Here is a 13,483-nt window from a genome sequence, read left to right as displayed (position 1 = left end):
AGCTGGTTCCCGCTACACCGAACAAGAACATTGTGGTTCAACCGCCTGCATGACTTCTTACTTGTAATAGGGTTTGTCGCTTCCAAGACGGATGTGTCCCTTTTCCACTACTCAGCTGGGGATTCACGGGTTTTCTTACTCGTCTATATGGACGACATCATCATGCTAGGCGATGGCACCATCTTGGTTGATTCTCTACTTCAGCGACTGGCTACGACGTTCAAAATCCGGGATCTTAGCAAACCCACCTTCTTCCTTGGCATAGAGACTCTAGCCGTTCCAGAGGGCATGATTCTGACGCAACGGCGTTACATGCGTGACATTTTGCAGCGAGCAGGCATGACTGAATGCAAGCCCCTAGCTACACTAGCCTCCGTCACTCAACCGGTGAGTCAGTCTACCGATCTGTTTCACAACCCGACGCACTATCGTCGTCTAGCCGGGCCTCTACAGTATCTCACCATCACTCGCCCAGATATGTCCTATGCTGTCAACCGCCTTTGCCAGTTTATGCACACTCCCACGGAGGACCACTAGGGGCTACTTAAGCGTTTCCTCCGCTACATAAAGGGGACTTTGGATTACGGACTCCGCATCTCTCCGTCCAGGTCGTCCGATATTCATGCTTATTCAGATTCTGACTGGGCCGGCTATCCGGTCGATCGAAAGTCCACCAGCGGTTATGCCGTGTTTTTTGGGTCCAACCTTGTCTCGTGAGTCTCTCGGAAGCAACGCACAGTAGCGCGCTCTTCGACAGAAGCCGAGTACAAAGGCCTGGCTGATGTGTGTGCAGAGGTCACCTGGGTTGTATCTCTGCTGCGAGAGTTGCGCTTGAATGCCCCTACAGCACCCACGCTATGGTGTGACAACCTTGGCGCCACATACCTCTGCGCAAACTTGGTTTTCCATGCCCGCACCAAGCATGTAGAAGTTGACTACCATTTTGTACGAGATAAAGTCTCCTCTGGTGAGTTCCAAGTCCATTTTGTGTCAACCAAAGATCAGCTGGCGGACATCTTCACCAAACCGTTGCCGGCAGCACGCTTTGGGATTCTTCGTGCCAAGCTCAATGTGGTGTGCCACCAGCCTTGCGCTTGAGGGGGAGTATTAGACTATATTATTATTATTATTATATTATCTTGTGTATATTGTGTAACATAGAATAATGTCCTAGTCTTTAGCCTATTAGTTAGTTCTCTCTCCTGAGAGTATTATTGTATTCTGATTCTGTTAGTGAATTCTACGATCGCTTCCACTCTCATCACCACTACAAGATATCAACAGGATCTTGCAAGATCAAGAGTTCATAGTACAACTAAGATCCCAGTCATATACACAACAAGGAAAATTCACAACTTCCGACACCATAATCTCATTGCATGCCGCTGTCATCTATGCTACCAATAGTAACCCAATTGCAAATAACACACTGCCAACAAAAAAGAAGAGGACAAATAGTAAAGATGATGAAGACAATGACAATGATACTCAAAAGAGAATTAAGAATACTTAGAAAAATTCAAACTAAAAGTAGTATTTATTTAAACTACCGTTTGTAGACTAAGTAGGTAAACTATCAATTTTATAAATTTCCAAACATTTATTTTAGTGATAATTATAATGAATCTCATATATTATCTTGTATTAATATACTTTGAGTTACATATTTAAATAAGCAAATTCGACATTCAATTACTTATTTATGAACTTCTCATATATAATCTTGCATTGATATACTTTCAAATACTTATTTAATTATAAACATTAGACATTAACTCATTCGCGCAATACACGTGTAAAACTATTTTTTATATAAGAGACATAATTGCACTATCGGGTTCAGTTAAATGGTCAATTTAACTTTTTTTTTTCAAAAAAACAAAAGGAAAGGAAGTTGCTAAAGATTTAAAAGGGAAACGTTTTTCATTGCAAATTCATATTTACAAAAAGAAATGGTTACACTTGACCAATTATTATTGTGTGCATCATATTTTTTATATTGTAAAATAATGTACATTCAATACAAAAATTATGTATATTATATTAAGAGCATATATATTATTTTTTAGTGAATGTATAATATATTGTATAATGTACACTCAATACAAAAATAATATACATACAATATAAAATAATGTATTTTTTGTTATGATCCACACAACACTGTGTGGACCACGATACATACAATAATTTGCACAGTCGACCACATGGGATGATGGGAAATTGGGAAACCAACTGGGCCTCATCGTAAAATTGAAAACTCACGGTGCACCCAACAACACTGGAAATTTCTTTGCAATTTCAATCTCAATCATTTAACAAAAAACAACACTGGAAATTTCTTACATTACGCATACATTTATCCATCAAGAATCATGAATCAAGAATCTAAATGCCCACGCCCGCCATTTAAATTTGCTAACTCTTCTAATTTTCTCCTCTTGTATAAACCCCACCACCTTAAACCCTATTCTTCCCAGGCAATTTCCATACCCATTTTCCCAGGAAAATGACGCGGAGAATCTGTGTCGCGCTGGTTTTAGCTGCCAAGGAGTCAATTTTGGTCAGTCATTTTCCCTTCTGAATTCTGGGTATTTTTCTGTATGCACTCACTCTTGGATTGGATTGATTTTGATGCTGCGAATGCCACAGAGCAAGAGTTTGGATTGGGTGTTGTGTTTTGGATCAGAAAAGCTCAAATCTTGAAATGGGTAATCTAAAGTTCGCTTCTTTTTGGCCAAAACTATTTGAGTTTAGCTAGACTTGTGACTGTTTCATGGTTGGAGATTTGAATCCAAAGCAGCATTTCTGCATTCTGATTGTTTGACTTTTATTTGTTTATTATTGTTTTGTGTAATTTAATTTGGAGTTTCGATATTAATGTTGTTTGTAGGGATGGTGTTTGCACAATGTAGCTAGCTGAACCCATCCTAGCTATGAGAGATTTGAAGTTTTTGGCAAATTGAAGGTAAATGGACATTTCCACTACTGTGTGCCTGAGAATGTTTTGAATTTCATTAATTTTCTTGGGGAAATCATAGCAAATAACAAGCAAATCTATTCAACTACAATGTAGTAATTAGATCCCTGTTTGGTAAATGATTGTTAGCTGATTGGGTTAGAGGGTATGACTAGTTGATAACATTAGCTGATTGTAGAAAGATGTTTGGTAAATTAGCTGTTAGCTTATAGTTGTTTGGTATAATTTCTTATCTCAAAAAGGTAATGAAAAAGTTGTTTTGAGCAGCTTTTTGAATTTTAGCATTTTGGAGTTACAAAAAGCTGATTAACCAAACACTTATATTGATTTTTTAACCAAATCAAACAGCTAATAGTGATCAAATAAGCCAAAATTGGCTGATAAGCTAACTATTTTACCAAACAGGCAAGTAGATTGATATGGACTTTTGATGCATTTGGGTTTCCCAAGTCACTTTGTTTAGCTGATAGTTTCTACAATGTGGTTTTTGCTTGCAAGCAATTCTCATTCACGTCTATTGTTCATTATGTCAGATCCACGTTGCTGTTGCACTTCCATTCCTTACCTCAACTTTTTTGTGATAAAATGGCTTGGGGCAATCAGCCGCCAAAGGGCGACAAACTGCCAACCAAATACAGGTGTAATCTACTTGAGGGGGCGTTCTTTGAACTTGCTGATTCCGATCGTGAAAACTATGCCACCATTTCATCAGAGAATAAGAAGCAAAATAACAAGATTGCTGAACGTGAACGCAAACCTCCTGAAATAATGACCACAAGAGAGCTTATTTCAGCGGTTGGCAATATTTGGAATTCTGCAGCTCATCCTCTTTCGTTTATCCTTTCGAGTGCAAGTTCTGCTCACAGAAATGTTGATCCTCAGGAAAACGATATACTTTATTTCCCGCCCATGGAGGATTCTTGCAGTTCACCTCCATCTGCTGACGGCAAAAACACCCCGGTCCATCTGAGCTGTGATAAAGATTCTTCATTACTTGTGTCAAAAAATCCGGAGAGTTTGAATGCTAATAGGAATATCTCATTCTTTGAATCTCGTAACAAGAGAGATTATTTATGGAGATTTCTCCGTAACGGATTGGATGTGCAACACAAATCCAGTAAAGGTATAGGTCTTTCAAGTCTAAGGATATCGTATAATCTAGAAAATGTATATGGATGGATGAATGAAATAGCTTTTTCTAAATCCAAATTAGGTTCTTCTAGCATTCAAAACCATGAATTTGGTGATTGTAGCTTAGGCAACATTAATAGTAGTTCAACCAATGGCTGTGATGTCAGAGATGCAACTAGTTGTTCTGATAACTTAAGCGCTGGTAATACTGATTGCCACACTGATATAAAACCCACTAGTTCATTGTCAAGTCACAATTTAAACCTTCATAAAAGTTCAGGTGCTTCCAATAGTGCCTTATGCTCGAAGAATGGTAATGTGCTTTTCCATGTTCTAGAACCCAATGCATTCCAGATGTCGAGTTCTGAAGTTCATGGATATTCCTCAGAGAAACATTCCACTTCGGAATATTGTGCTTGTGATGAAACTAAGTATGAAAATAGGTCTGACAGTGGGTTGGATGATTATGGTCCGAATCAACGGTTTGGAGGCATTGAGTGCAATTCTGAATCAGAGATTAGTGTAGTAGCTAAGGAAAAACCATGTCATGCACTTGCAAAACAAGAACACGCATTCGCAGGGGCAATGGCTGGTATTTTTGTCAGCCTTTGTCTGCACCCAATGGATACAATTAAGACTGTCATTCAATCGTGTCGTGCTGATCAGAAACCTTTTTACTACATAGGCAGATCGGTTATCTCTGAAAGAGGTACTCCTTAACTTTACAAATTCAGAATTTACTGCTTCTGATAATTACGGAGATGCTTCTATTTGCTTGATGGCATATCTGAAGTGACGTTTTTCAGTTATATTAAAATTAACTTCCAGGTGTATTGGGGCTTTATCGTGGAATTTCTAGCAATATTGCTTCTTCAGCGCCAATATCTGCACTTTACACTTTCACTTATGAATCAGTGAAGGGAGCACTGCTTCCTTTTCTCCACACGGTAAATGCTTATCTTTCATTTTATGATCCCTAAGAGTTTCATGCCACCCTTCGCTCAAAACAAAGGGAAACAGCAAGTTCTGTAAATAACAGAAAATTTCTCATGTCATTGCTGGTTTGGATGCTATTATACTTTGGCCTTGTTTGGTAACATAGTTAGCTTATCGGCTAATTTTGGCTTATTTTGACAACTATTAGTTGTTTGACTTGGTTAAACAATCAATATAAATGTTTGATTAATTAGCTTTTCGTAACAACTTATTGCTCCAAAATGCTAAAATTCAAAAAACTGCTCAAAGTAGCTTTTTCGATAAGCTTTTTGAGAAAGTCATTTTGCATGTAATCAGCTATCAGCTAACAGCTAAGTTACCAAACACTTTTCTACAATCCGCTAATGTTATCAACTAGTCAAACCCACTAACCTAATCAGCTAACAACTATTTACCAAACACCCCCTTTATTGTGGATCAAATATTGGTTTAGTTGTAATTCAATTCTTGTTCTGAAGTATTTTATTTTATTTTTCTCACAGGAGTATCAATCTGTGGCCCATTGCGTTGCAGGGGGTTGTGCAAGTGTTGCTACTTCTTTCATTTTCACTCCAAGTGAGCGCGTTAAACAACAGATGCAAGTTCGTTCACATTATAAAAACTGCTGGTAAGCTCAAGATCCCGGTACATATTTACCATATAAGTTCTCTAAATATAGAAATCCAAACTGCTTGAGTAATGATACATCAAAGCACTTTATTATTTTTTAAGAAGTCTACATTGGATATAGCATGTGCTTTTTGAAGTAATTGTGTCTTTGAATTGTTTTACCTGAAACAAAGAACTCAGTTTGGACTTTGTATCATGTTTTCTTCAACGTGGATCCTCGAATGTCATCTTACCTTTTCAATTATGTTTCTGTAGGAATGCCTTGATTGGTATTATTAGAAGAGGTGGATTGCCTTCATTATATGCTGGGTGGGGAGCCGTTCTCTGCCGCAATGTTCCACACTCAATTATCAAGGTAAATCTATGGTTTTTTTGTTTATGCCCGAGTCTCTACTTTTGGCTACCTTTTTTTTTTGGTTAGACTCCTTAGTAGGCCCTAACTGTAGGAGGCACCTTTAAGCCCGTACCATACTCAGACTAATCCCCATTCGCACCGGCCCGGCCCAATTAAGGGGCAAAGTGCTGGCCAGATTGGTTTTGCCATACGAGAGGGGGTTTGAACACCCGACCTCTTTTAAGGTATGAGAGTACACTGCCAATCACGCTAACCAAGCTGGTTACTTTTGGCTACCTTTGATACTACTTTGATTGTATTTTGGTAGTATTTACTTTGTGTATGTAGGGTTTTCCATTTCATAGATTTCATCATAGATTTACAATTCGACTTGCAGTTCTACACATATGAAAGCTTGAAGCAATTGATGTCATCGTCAGTGCAATTTGACATCCAAAACAACACACTAATGACGGTATGTTTTCTGTCAGTTATAACTGCTGCTGCTTTGTACAGTTGGTTTTCTCTGTGTTTGAGTGTTTTCCCGAGCTTCGGTTCTTGACCATTGACAGATAAAATTCAATCTTGTTGAACTTTCTATCTTTGGCTCTTCACTATGCCATTGAGGCATGATGATTGATTTAATTGTGCAGATTGAATCAAATGCTTAATAAATGTTCATATATTAGTCTTATTTTAATGAATGCTCTTTTCGTTTTCTTTTGTCCTTAATCCATGCAGCTCGTTTGTGGGGGATTGGCTGGATCTACGGCTGCGCTATTCACAACACCTTTCGATGTAGTGAAGACAAGGTTACAGACACAGGTTAGTTATTTATATTTGTTTCCCTTTTCAAATCCCCATCGCTAATCTGCTACCTTAATAACAACTTTGTTGGCTGCTAAGAAGTTGTTACTGTGCAGGTTCCTGGCTCAAACCAGTATGATGGTGTTCTTCACACCCTTAAAGAAATAGGGAAGAGTGAAGGTCTAAAGGGTCTCTACCGGTAAGAGTTCTAGAAAGACTTTTGAGTAGAATGGTTAAAAACCTATCATTGCTTCTTACAAAATTTTGTATGATGGATTGGTCTTTTGGTTCTAAATCATGTATTTTATCGCGAACCTCATGAATGAGGCATTGATTGTTCGTCGTATTTCTGACAGGGGCCTGACTCCGAGATTGGTGATGTATATGACTCAAGGTGCTCTCTTCTTTGCATCATATGAATCTTTCAAGAGGTTATTTTCTTTAGACCTCCATCAGAGTAGTGCACAAAGGACTCATCATGAACCATGTTTTGGAGATGATTCTACACTATCATCTGTCAAAGAATGAAGGTTGCATTATTTGCCCTGCGGGTTAGTTCAGTTCGTTCGTCCGATCATCTTAAAGTCTTGCTCCAGTAGCAATGTGGGATTTGGATTCTTGGAACCTTGGAATCATTGAGAGACTTGACCGATCAGAGGTGATGAAGACCCTTTATGCGCAAAGTATATATGCAGGGGTGGGAACCCGGGGACTGACGGGATGACTTGCTCTAGTGGCTCTAGGGCATGAATTTAAGATTAGTCTAGCATAAGCTGGGATCCCTAATGTGTGTATGATAATCTAATCTGTTTACGAATCTTGATAGAATTCAGTTCAAGATTTGCCATTTTTAGAAGACAAAATGGTACATTTTCAACAATGGGTGTACAAAAATAGCACAATTTTTGCTAATTAAGGGATCAAATTTGATTGATTTTAAATTTGAGAACTAATAGTGAAAAAATGCAATAGTCGAGAGACTAAAAATGAGATTAACTCCGAGCATCGGTATTTAGTCCTGTCTATTGAATCATTGAGTTATCATGATTTACATCTTCCTAAATGCTCTGTTGGGCCGGAGTGTAGGGGGGCATTGGGGTTGGAGATTCAACATTTTGGGAGAAGTATCAAATGTTCTTACAAATATTCTGTATATAACACATGAACAAGAGTTCCCAAGACTGCAAAAATAGTTTTCTTTAGCACCTTGGTTACATTGAAGGAAGCAACCTTTATCTCTAAACTACATCTACTCTTTTCAATTATAAATGAATTACTATCCCCTACTCTATTAACTAGTTGTATGAACAGTATGACATTTTTTCAAGATTTCACTAAACTGGGAAACTCTACAGCCTATGAGTCTGGAAATGCAGAGAAAAGTGTGTTGCAGAACTGTCCCCAAGAGAGCATCTGTTAACCGCTATACACGAGCAATTGGAGAGAAGGGCGGGTTGAGAACGAAATAAGGGACCTTTTTGCCAACTTTCTGCTTCTCTTGCTGTCTAACTGCTTCGATCAAGCTTCGAAAGTCATCCTCAGCAAACATTCTAGGTGAACTTTGCTCCGAGGATTTTCCTTTTTCGTCGTGTCCCACAGCAGCTGAGGCTTCCATGGTGTGCAAAACGGAGACACAAATGGAGAACGCTTGTAATGCGGATAACTGAGCGTGGAAGTTAACCGCATACTGTCCGTCCTCTGTCAATGTCATTGTCAACGCTGGTGTCTCGTCTTTCTTTCCCTGAAAACATTTCGGATGGCAAAACAGTTGTAAGAATAGCAAGTCGGTAATTTTCAACTGCTAGTTACTGTTAGGATCAGTGTTGCAAAAATTGCACCTAGGTGCCGATTAGGCGCTAGGCGGTTGGCCTCCTAGGCGCTCTAGGCGCCCTAGGCGGTCCCCAAGCGCCTAGCGATTTTTTCAACATTAGTTAGGATCAAGTGCTTACCACTTACGCCAAAAGTCATAGCTAGTAGCAAATGTGCAACTTTATTTCCTTATAGACCGCCATCACATTTTCAAGACGCTAGGTGCTGAACTTGGCCTTTACCGGCCTCTGGCCAATAACCCCCCAGCCACCGGGTGCTAGACTTGGCTTTTACCAGCCTCCGCCCAACAGTTACTTATTAGTCCATCTACCTATAACGCACTAGCCTAAACCATTCAATCATAAGTATTCGGCTAAAATAATGCATCAGATAAGACGATTACCTGAACAAAGAGTTTGATGGGCCTCCGGTTGCTCATGAGTGGATAGTCATCATCAATCTGGGTATTTTTATTGCCAAATACATTTAGCGGGCACGCCATGTCCCAGCCACCACAATCACAACCTCCACCTAACCGCCATCTATCTAGCAATGGATAAGGGCCTTGGCTTTCGGTCGTTGGCAAGCTGTGATTTCCAGAAGGTATCACGGCATTTATCTTCACAGGGCTCAAATTATTGCAAGCACCTTTTATTTTCTTCTCGTCGAAAGAGAAATCCAGCAAATCCGGAAGAGGCTGATTGTATTTATTATCCCTGCTTGTGTATTTCAAACTCTCTCGTTTTTCAAATGGTAATTCTATCACCATGGCAGCCATTTCAAGCCCCGGGTGCAATTCTTCTGGTGCCAAAGGATGAGGAGCGGATGAATCAAAATAACCTGTACCATGAGCATTCTTGGACTTCTTTTTCGTCTTTGTTTTAGGAACCTCATTGGACTCAATATTTACCCCGGGTAAACCCTTGGATACATCAGGGGAAGAACATGAACTTTCGTGTGAGGAACCATTTTTTCTCGGATGGGAAGTATCATACAAGACGAATTCCATGACTATAGAGTTATCACAAACACGAGCATCTTTTAGTTCTGTACAAAAATAACAAGAGATTTGCATTTGTCCAACCAAAGAGGACTCTTTAGTGCTATCTTTCGATCCATATCGATTCACACTGCTCTTCTTTCGGTTATGAAGAGAACGGAATGCATATACCCAATTCAAAGTATTGTCAACTTTCCATGTCTCGGCCACAATAACATCTTCTGGGAATGGTAGCGAAAACTCAAAGAAAGGTGCCCCGTTTTTCCTCTCCAGCTTGAGAAAGCCTTGTAAATGAGCTGGTGAACCCTGCAGAAGTGAATTGCAAGTCTCATTCTTGACAGGCTGGGAACCGTAACTCAAATGTTGTGCCATATTTGAGAAATCAACGGGATTACCCAAGGGACTTCTATGAGACTTGGATTTACCAAACGGATCAAACATCCTTTTCACGGGACTGAACCGGGCCTTTGGACTACTAGCTCTGGAGAAATCGTTTTCTGATCGAGCGGGTGAATGAGGCAGTGCCAGTTTAGCTGACAATGACTTGGGTAACCCGGCCGAAACCTTGGAATCCCGAGCAGATTGGCTCACTGCATTATGATTATTTCGGTTTTCTCTGTGATCAGAGTTTGAAGAAATTTCTGCAAACCCATCCGGTGTGGCACCAATCTCGGGAATGGGGTGGAAGGGGAGGCTAAAAAAATCAGCATTTGGCTTTTTACTCGATCCGGTACTTAAATCAGAGTTCATCGACATCGATGAGGATCTATTTTCTTCTACTCGGGAGCTATCCTCATCGGAACTACACAACACATCAACAATTCCAAACGAGAAACCTGTGACACTGCCTCGTGAGAATTCTATTTTAGCCCTCTCCTCCCCATTACCAGTTCGCTGGAAGCGTTCTTTGGAACTCTGATAAACAGAACCTCTCTTTAGCACTTTATTATTGCCTTCTGAATAAGTTATCCTAGATGGAACATCTTTACACGATATAGAACGGTAACGATGAAAATTGATCTCAGTGAAGTCTTCGTTTATGCACAATACCTCCCTTCCATGTTTGGGCTTTCCCCTCAGTGTTCTCTTGTCAACTTTTGGGCAATGCCGGGGAGCTGGAAGAACAGTCGTTGGACTTCCATCCACCACGCAATACTTGTCGAACTCCAACTCCATCTCGGATCACATCACTAGATCTATAACCTATCAAAAACAACACAACATTATGAGTACAATATTGGCACTGACACAAACCACAAGCATATCTGCTATAACACACAAATGTTTTTAGTACAGACATTATACACTACAAGAAATTTCACATTTAGTGGTTGTCACCAAAACTATCTATTTTGGTCACTATTGAACTTCTGGAATACATACATACTAGGATTAAAGGACAAAGAAAAGGGTCCCAAAACCAAATATGCTAAACATAGTATGGATTGAAGCAATAAGCCATATCTAACATAGTAATTCCAAACTAAGAAACAAAAATGACACCATATCCTTAAAAAGCAAATACCAGAAACTTGAAAAAAACAGGAAATAGGCCATACCCATTTCTTAATTGACTGCAAGATTGCAGAAAATTATCTAATGGACCTTAAACCTAGAACCTCAATTTTCATGAAACTGAACTAGGAAAAGATCTAATCTTCCAATTTTAGTTGATGCTCATGAAAATGAAAGAACAACACTGGAACTTGAGAACAAGGAAAAGCAACAAAAGAACTACAATACCAATCTAATTCACAGAGACATTATAAGCAACAACAAATCCAAGAATGCTTTATTACAAGACAAATGCTAACCTTAGTACAATTGCAATGCAAGAAAAGACAAGAAAACAGCACAGACTGATAATTGCAAAACAGCCCATACCCAACTTGATCTCACAGAAGTGAAGCCAAAGCAAACCCCAACAACATCTGAACAAAACCAATCATTGCCTCTAATCTAATCTCTTGAGCTCAAAGCCTCATCATCCAAGAAAAAGCTCAATTGTTTCACTGTTGGGTATTCTTAAAAGCAAAGATACCAAAACCCCATATTACACACCAGCTAACATTCAGCTTCTGATTCAGCACTCAGCAGGTCACCTGATTCTCAAAGAATCAAGAAAAGTAGGTGTGTAAACAAACACATATATATACATACACACACATATATATGTAAATGTAAATAGCATAAAGATACAAACTTTATGGTGGGGGGGGTGGGTAGGGAGGGTGAAACTGGCACTCTCTCTCACATGAGGATTGAGGGACAGAGAGCTGCCATGCCACTGTGACTGTCCACAAAAAAAAGCCACTACCTTTGACTCACCATCATATGCTGTTGTTTTCAATGTTGTGATGTGTTCCTTCTTGTGTTGCCTTCTTTAACGTTACTTTTGAGGCGCCCTCAACATGGCAAGTCATAGGAAATTCCAAAGCTGCCCCCTTTGCAGACAATCAAAACAAACTGTTCTCAGGGGTAAAATGGGGAATTGGCATGCACATTGGAGGAAGGGACAGCAAATTATTAATTTGGGTACCACACTACCACATCCAAGATTATTATCCCTAGTAAAGTTAGGGGCATTAAAAATGGCAAGTCATGTGAAATCCCAAGTTTACCCCCAGGTTAAGAGCCTAATCATGTTCTGATCAGGGGTAAAATGGGGATTTTGAGTGCACATTGGAGGAGGGGACATCAAATTATTAACTGGGTTACCACACCAAATACTACTATCCCAAGCAAAGCTGGGGGCATTAAAAATGGCAAGCCATGGTGAAATCCCAAAGTTGCCCCTAGGTTAAGATCCTAATCATTTCAAATCAGGGGTAAAATGGGGAAGGTGAGTGCATAATGGAGGAGGGGACAGCTAATTATTAATTGTGGAAATCACAGCACATATCATTATCTTATGCCTAATTGTATGGGGAATAGGAGAAATGGTGTGGTGTTGGCATTTGTAGGCAATTAATATTTTTCTGAATAATATATTATATATGTGGGATTCTTATGATGAAGGTGGTTCCCAAATTTTTAAGGATGCTGTGTTGTTTGTTAATGGTGTTTTTTACTTTTTCAGATTCCAGATCTGTCTCTCTGCCATTTACATGCAATGAATGTGGGATTTGGTTATTTGGTTCACCTAATAATATATGTATATTTTTAATCAAAGTAGGAGGAAGGACCTGAAACAAATTAAAGCAAATTAATCCTTCTCAAGACTGGTACGGTACTCTATTAGATTGGGAATTTGGGATGTGTCATACAATCCTCAACAAAAATTTGTTGGAACATAAAGGAAGGGAGTAGAAGGGTAATCTAGTTAACTTCATCAGGTTAGTTTATCCGTCTCTTTAGAGTATCATCAATAGTTGTAGTATATATATATATATATATATATATATATATATATATATATATATCTACTCTACTAATAAGAGTCTAAAAGAGTTAGGCCTATAATTGGTAGAAAAAATAGCGATCAAATTTTTTAATCAAATGAATGACTCAGATTGATCAGATTTTAATTTTTCCTTAAGATTTTCTAATTTATCCTTAACGAATATAATTATCCGTTAACTTTTTTGTTAAATATGATCTTTTCCCCTAATTTCTGTTAGTTCACCGTGAACTTACTCATTGATTTCAATAAGAAAGATCTTAGATCTGAACCTCATCCCAATCAAAGTTGGCATAATTAGTACTCTATTTTACTCTTATTAAATTACTAGTTTTTTTATGCGCATTACGCGAATGTAATAATGCCCAATGATTATTTTTAAATAAATATTTCAAAGTATATCAATGCAATATTATA

The 13,483-nt window shown here is 38.8% G+C and overlaps 2 protein-coding genes across 9 annotated transcripts; one reads left to right on the top strand and one right to left on the bottom strand.

The window, feature by feature from the left end:
* Window positions 1–2,269: 2,269 nt before the first annotated feature.
* On the top strand, window positions 2,270–7,798 carry LOC109189777 (mitochondrial substrate carrier family protein C). 4 transcript variants are annotated; one of them, XM_019340402.1, is made up of 11 exons: window positions 2,270–2,563; window positions 2,653–2,711; window positions 2,894–2,968; window positions 3,514–4,820; window positions 4,940–5,058; window positions 5,590–5,714; window positions 5,972–6,071; window positions 6,448–6,525; window positions 6,792–6,875; window positions 6,974–7,056; window positions 7,214–7,798. In XM_019340402.1, exons 4-11 carry the CDS (start codon window positions 3,566–3,568, stop codon window positions 7,383–7,385), a joined length of 2,016 nt encoding a protein of 671 aa, XP_019195947.1. In that variant the 5' UTR covers window positions 2,270–2,563; window positions 2,653–2,711; window positions 2,894–2,968; window positions 3,514–3,565; the 3' UTR covers window positions 7,386–7,798. The 4 variants fall into 4 exon arrangements, with proteins under 4 accessions (XP_019195947.1, XP_019195949.1, XP_019195948.1 ...); XM_019340404.1 differs by having other exon boundaries at window positions 2,270–2,711; window positions 3,514–4,254; window positions 4,312–4,820; XM_019340403.1 differs by lacking the exon at window positions 2,653–2,711.
* A 191-nt stretch (window positions 7,799–7,989) lies between these two features.
* LOC109189776 lies at window positions 7,990–12,014 on the bottom strand. 5 transcript variants are annotated; one of them, XM_019340396.1, is made up of 4 exons: window positions 11,870–12,011; window positions 11,481–11,768; window positions 9,070–10,869; window positions 7,990–8,598 (listed from the first exon to the last, which is right to left on the bottom strand). In XM_019340396.1, the coding sequence occupies exons 3-4, from the start codon at window positions 10,840–10,842 to the stop codon at window positions 8,281–8,283; spliced, it is 2,091 nt and encodes a 696-aa protein (XP_019195941.1). In that variant the 5' UTR covers window positions 10,843–10,869; window positions 11,481–11,768; window positions 11,870–12,011; the 3' UTR covers window positions 7,990–8,280. The 5 variants fall into 5 exon arrangements, with proteins under 5 accessions (XP_019195941.1, XP_019195944.1, XP_019195940.1 ...); XM_019340399.1 differs by lacking the exon at window positions 11,481–11,768 and having other exon boundaries at window positions 11,995–12,014; XM_019340395.1 differs by lacking the exon at window positions 11,870–12,011 and having other exon boundaries at window positions 11,551–11,863.
* Window positions 12,015–13,483: the final 1,469 nt, after the last annotated feature.

The sequence above is a fragment of the Ipomoea nil genome, unplaced genomic scaffold (genome assembly GCF_001879475.1).
Source record: "Ipomoea nil cultivar Tokyo-kokei standard unplaced genomic scaffold, Asagao_1.1 scaffold1562, whole genome shotgun sequence".
NCBI lineage: Eukaryota > Viridiplantae > Streptophyta > Magnoliopsida > Solanales > Convolvulaceae > Ipomoea > Ipomoea nil.
The sequence above is the reverse complement of the archived record's forward strand: the minus strand, read 5'-3'. Positions and strand labels throughout refer to the sequence as shown.

Excerpts from the sequence above, each read along its gene's own strand:
- LOC109189777 (XM_019340403.1), top strand. The coding sequence starts at position 3,566 with ATGGCTTGGGGCAATCAGCCGCCAAAGGGCGACAAACTGCCAACCAAA. Across the intron at positions 6,876-6,973 it reads AGACAAGGTTACAGACACAG|GTTCCTGGCTCAAACCAGTA; the intron begins GTTAGTTATTTA and ends GTTACTGTGCAG. Across the intron at positions 7,057-7,213 it reads GGTCTAAAGGGTCTCTACCG|GGGCCTGACTCCGAGATTGG; the intron begins GTAAGAGTTCTA and ends TATTTCTGACAG.
- LOC109189776 (XM_019340399.1), bottom strand. The coding sequence starts at position 10,842 with ATGGAGTTGGAGTTCGACAAGTATTGCGTGGTGGATGGAAGTCCAACG. Across the intron at positions 8,599-9,069 it reads CCATCAAACTCTTTGTTCAG|GGAAAGAAAGACGAGACACC; the intron begins GTAATCGTCTTA and ends AAATGTTTTCAG.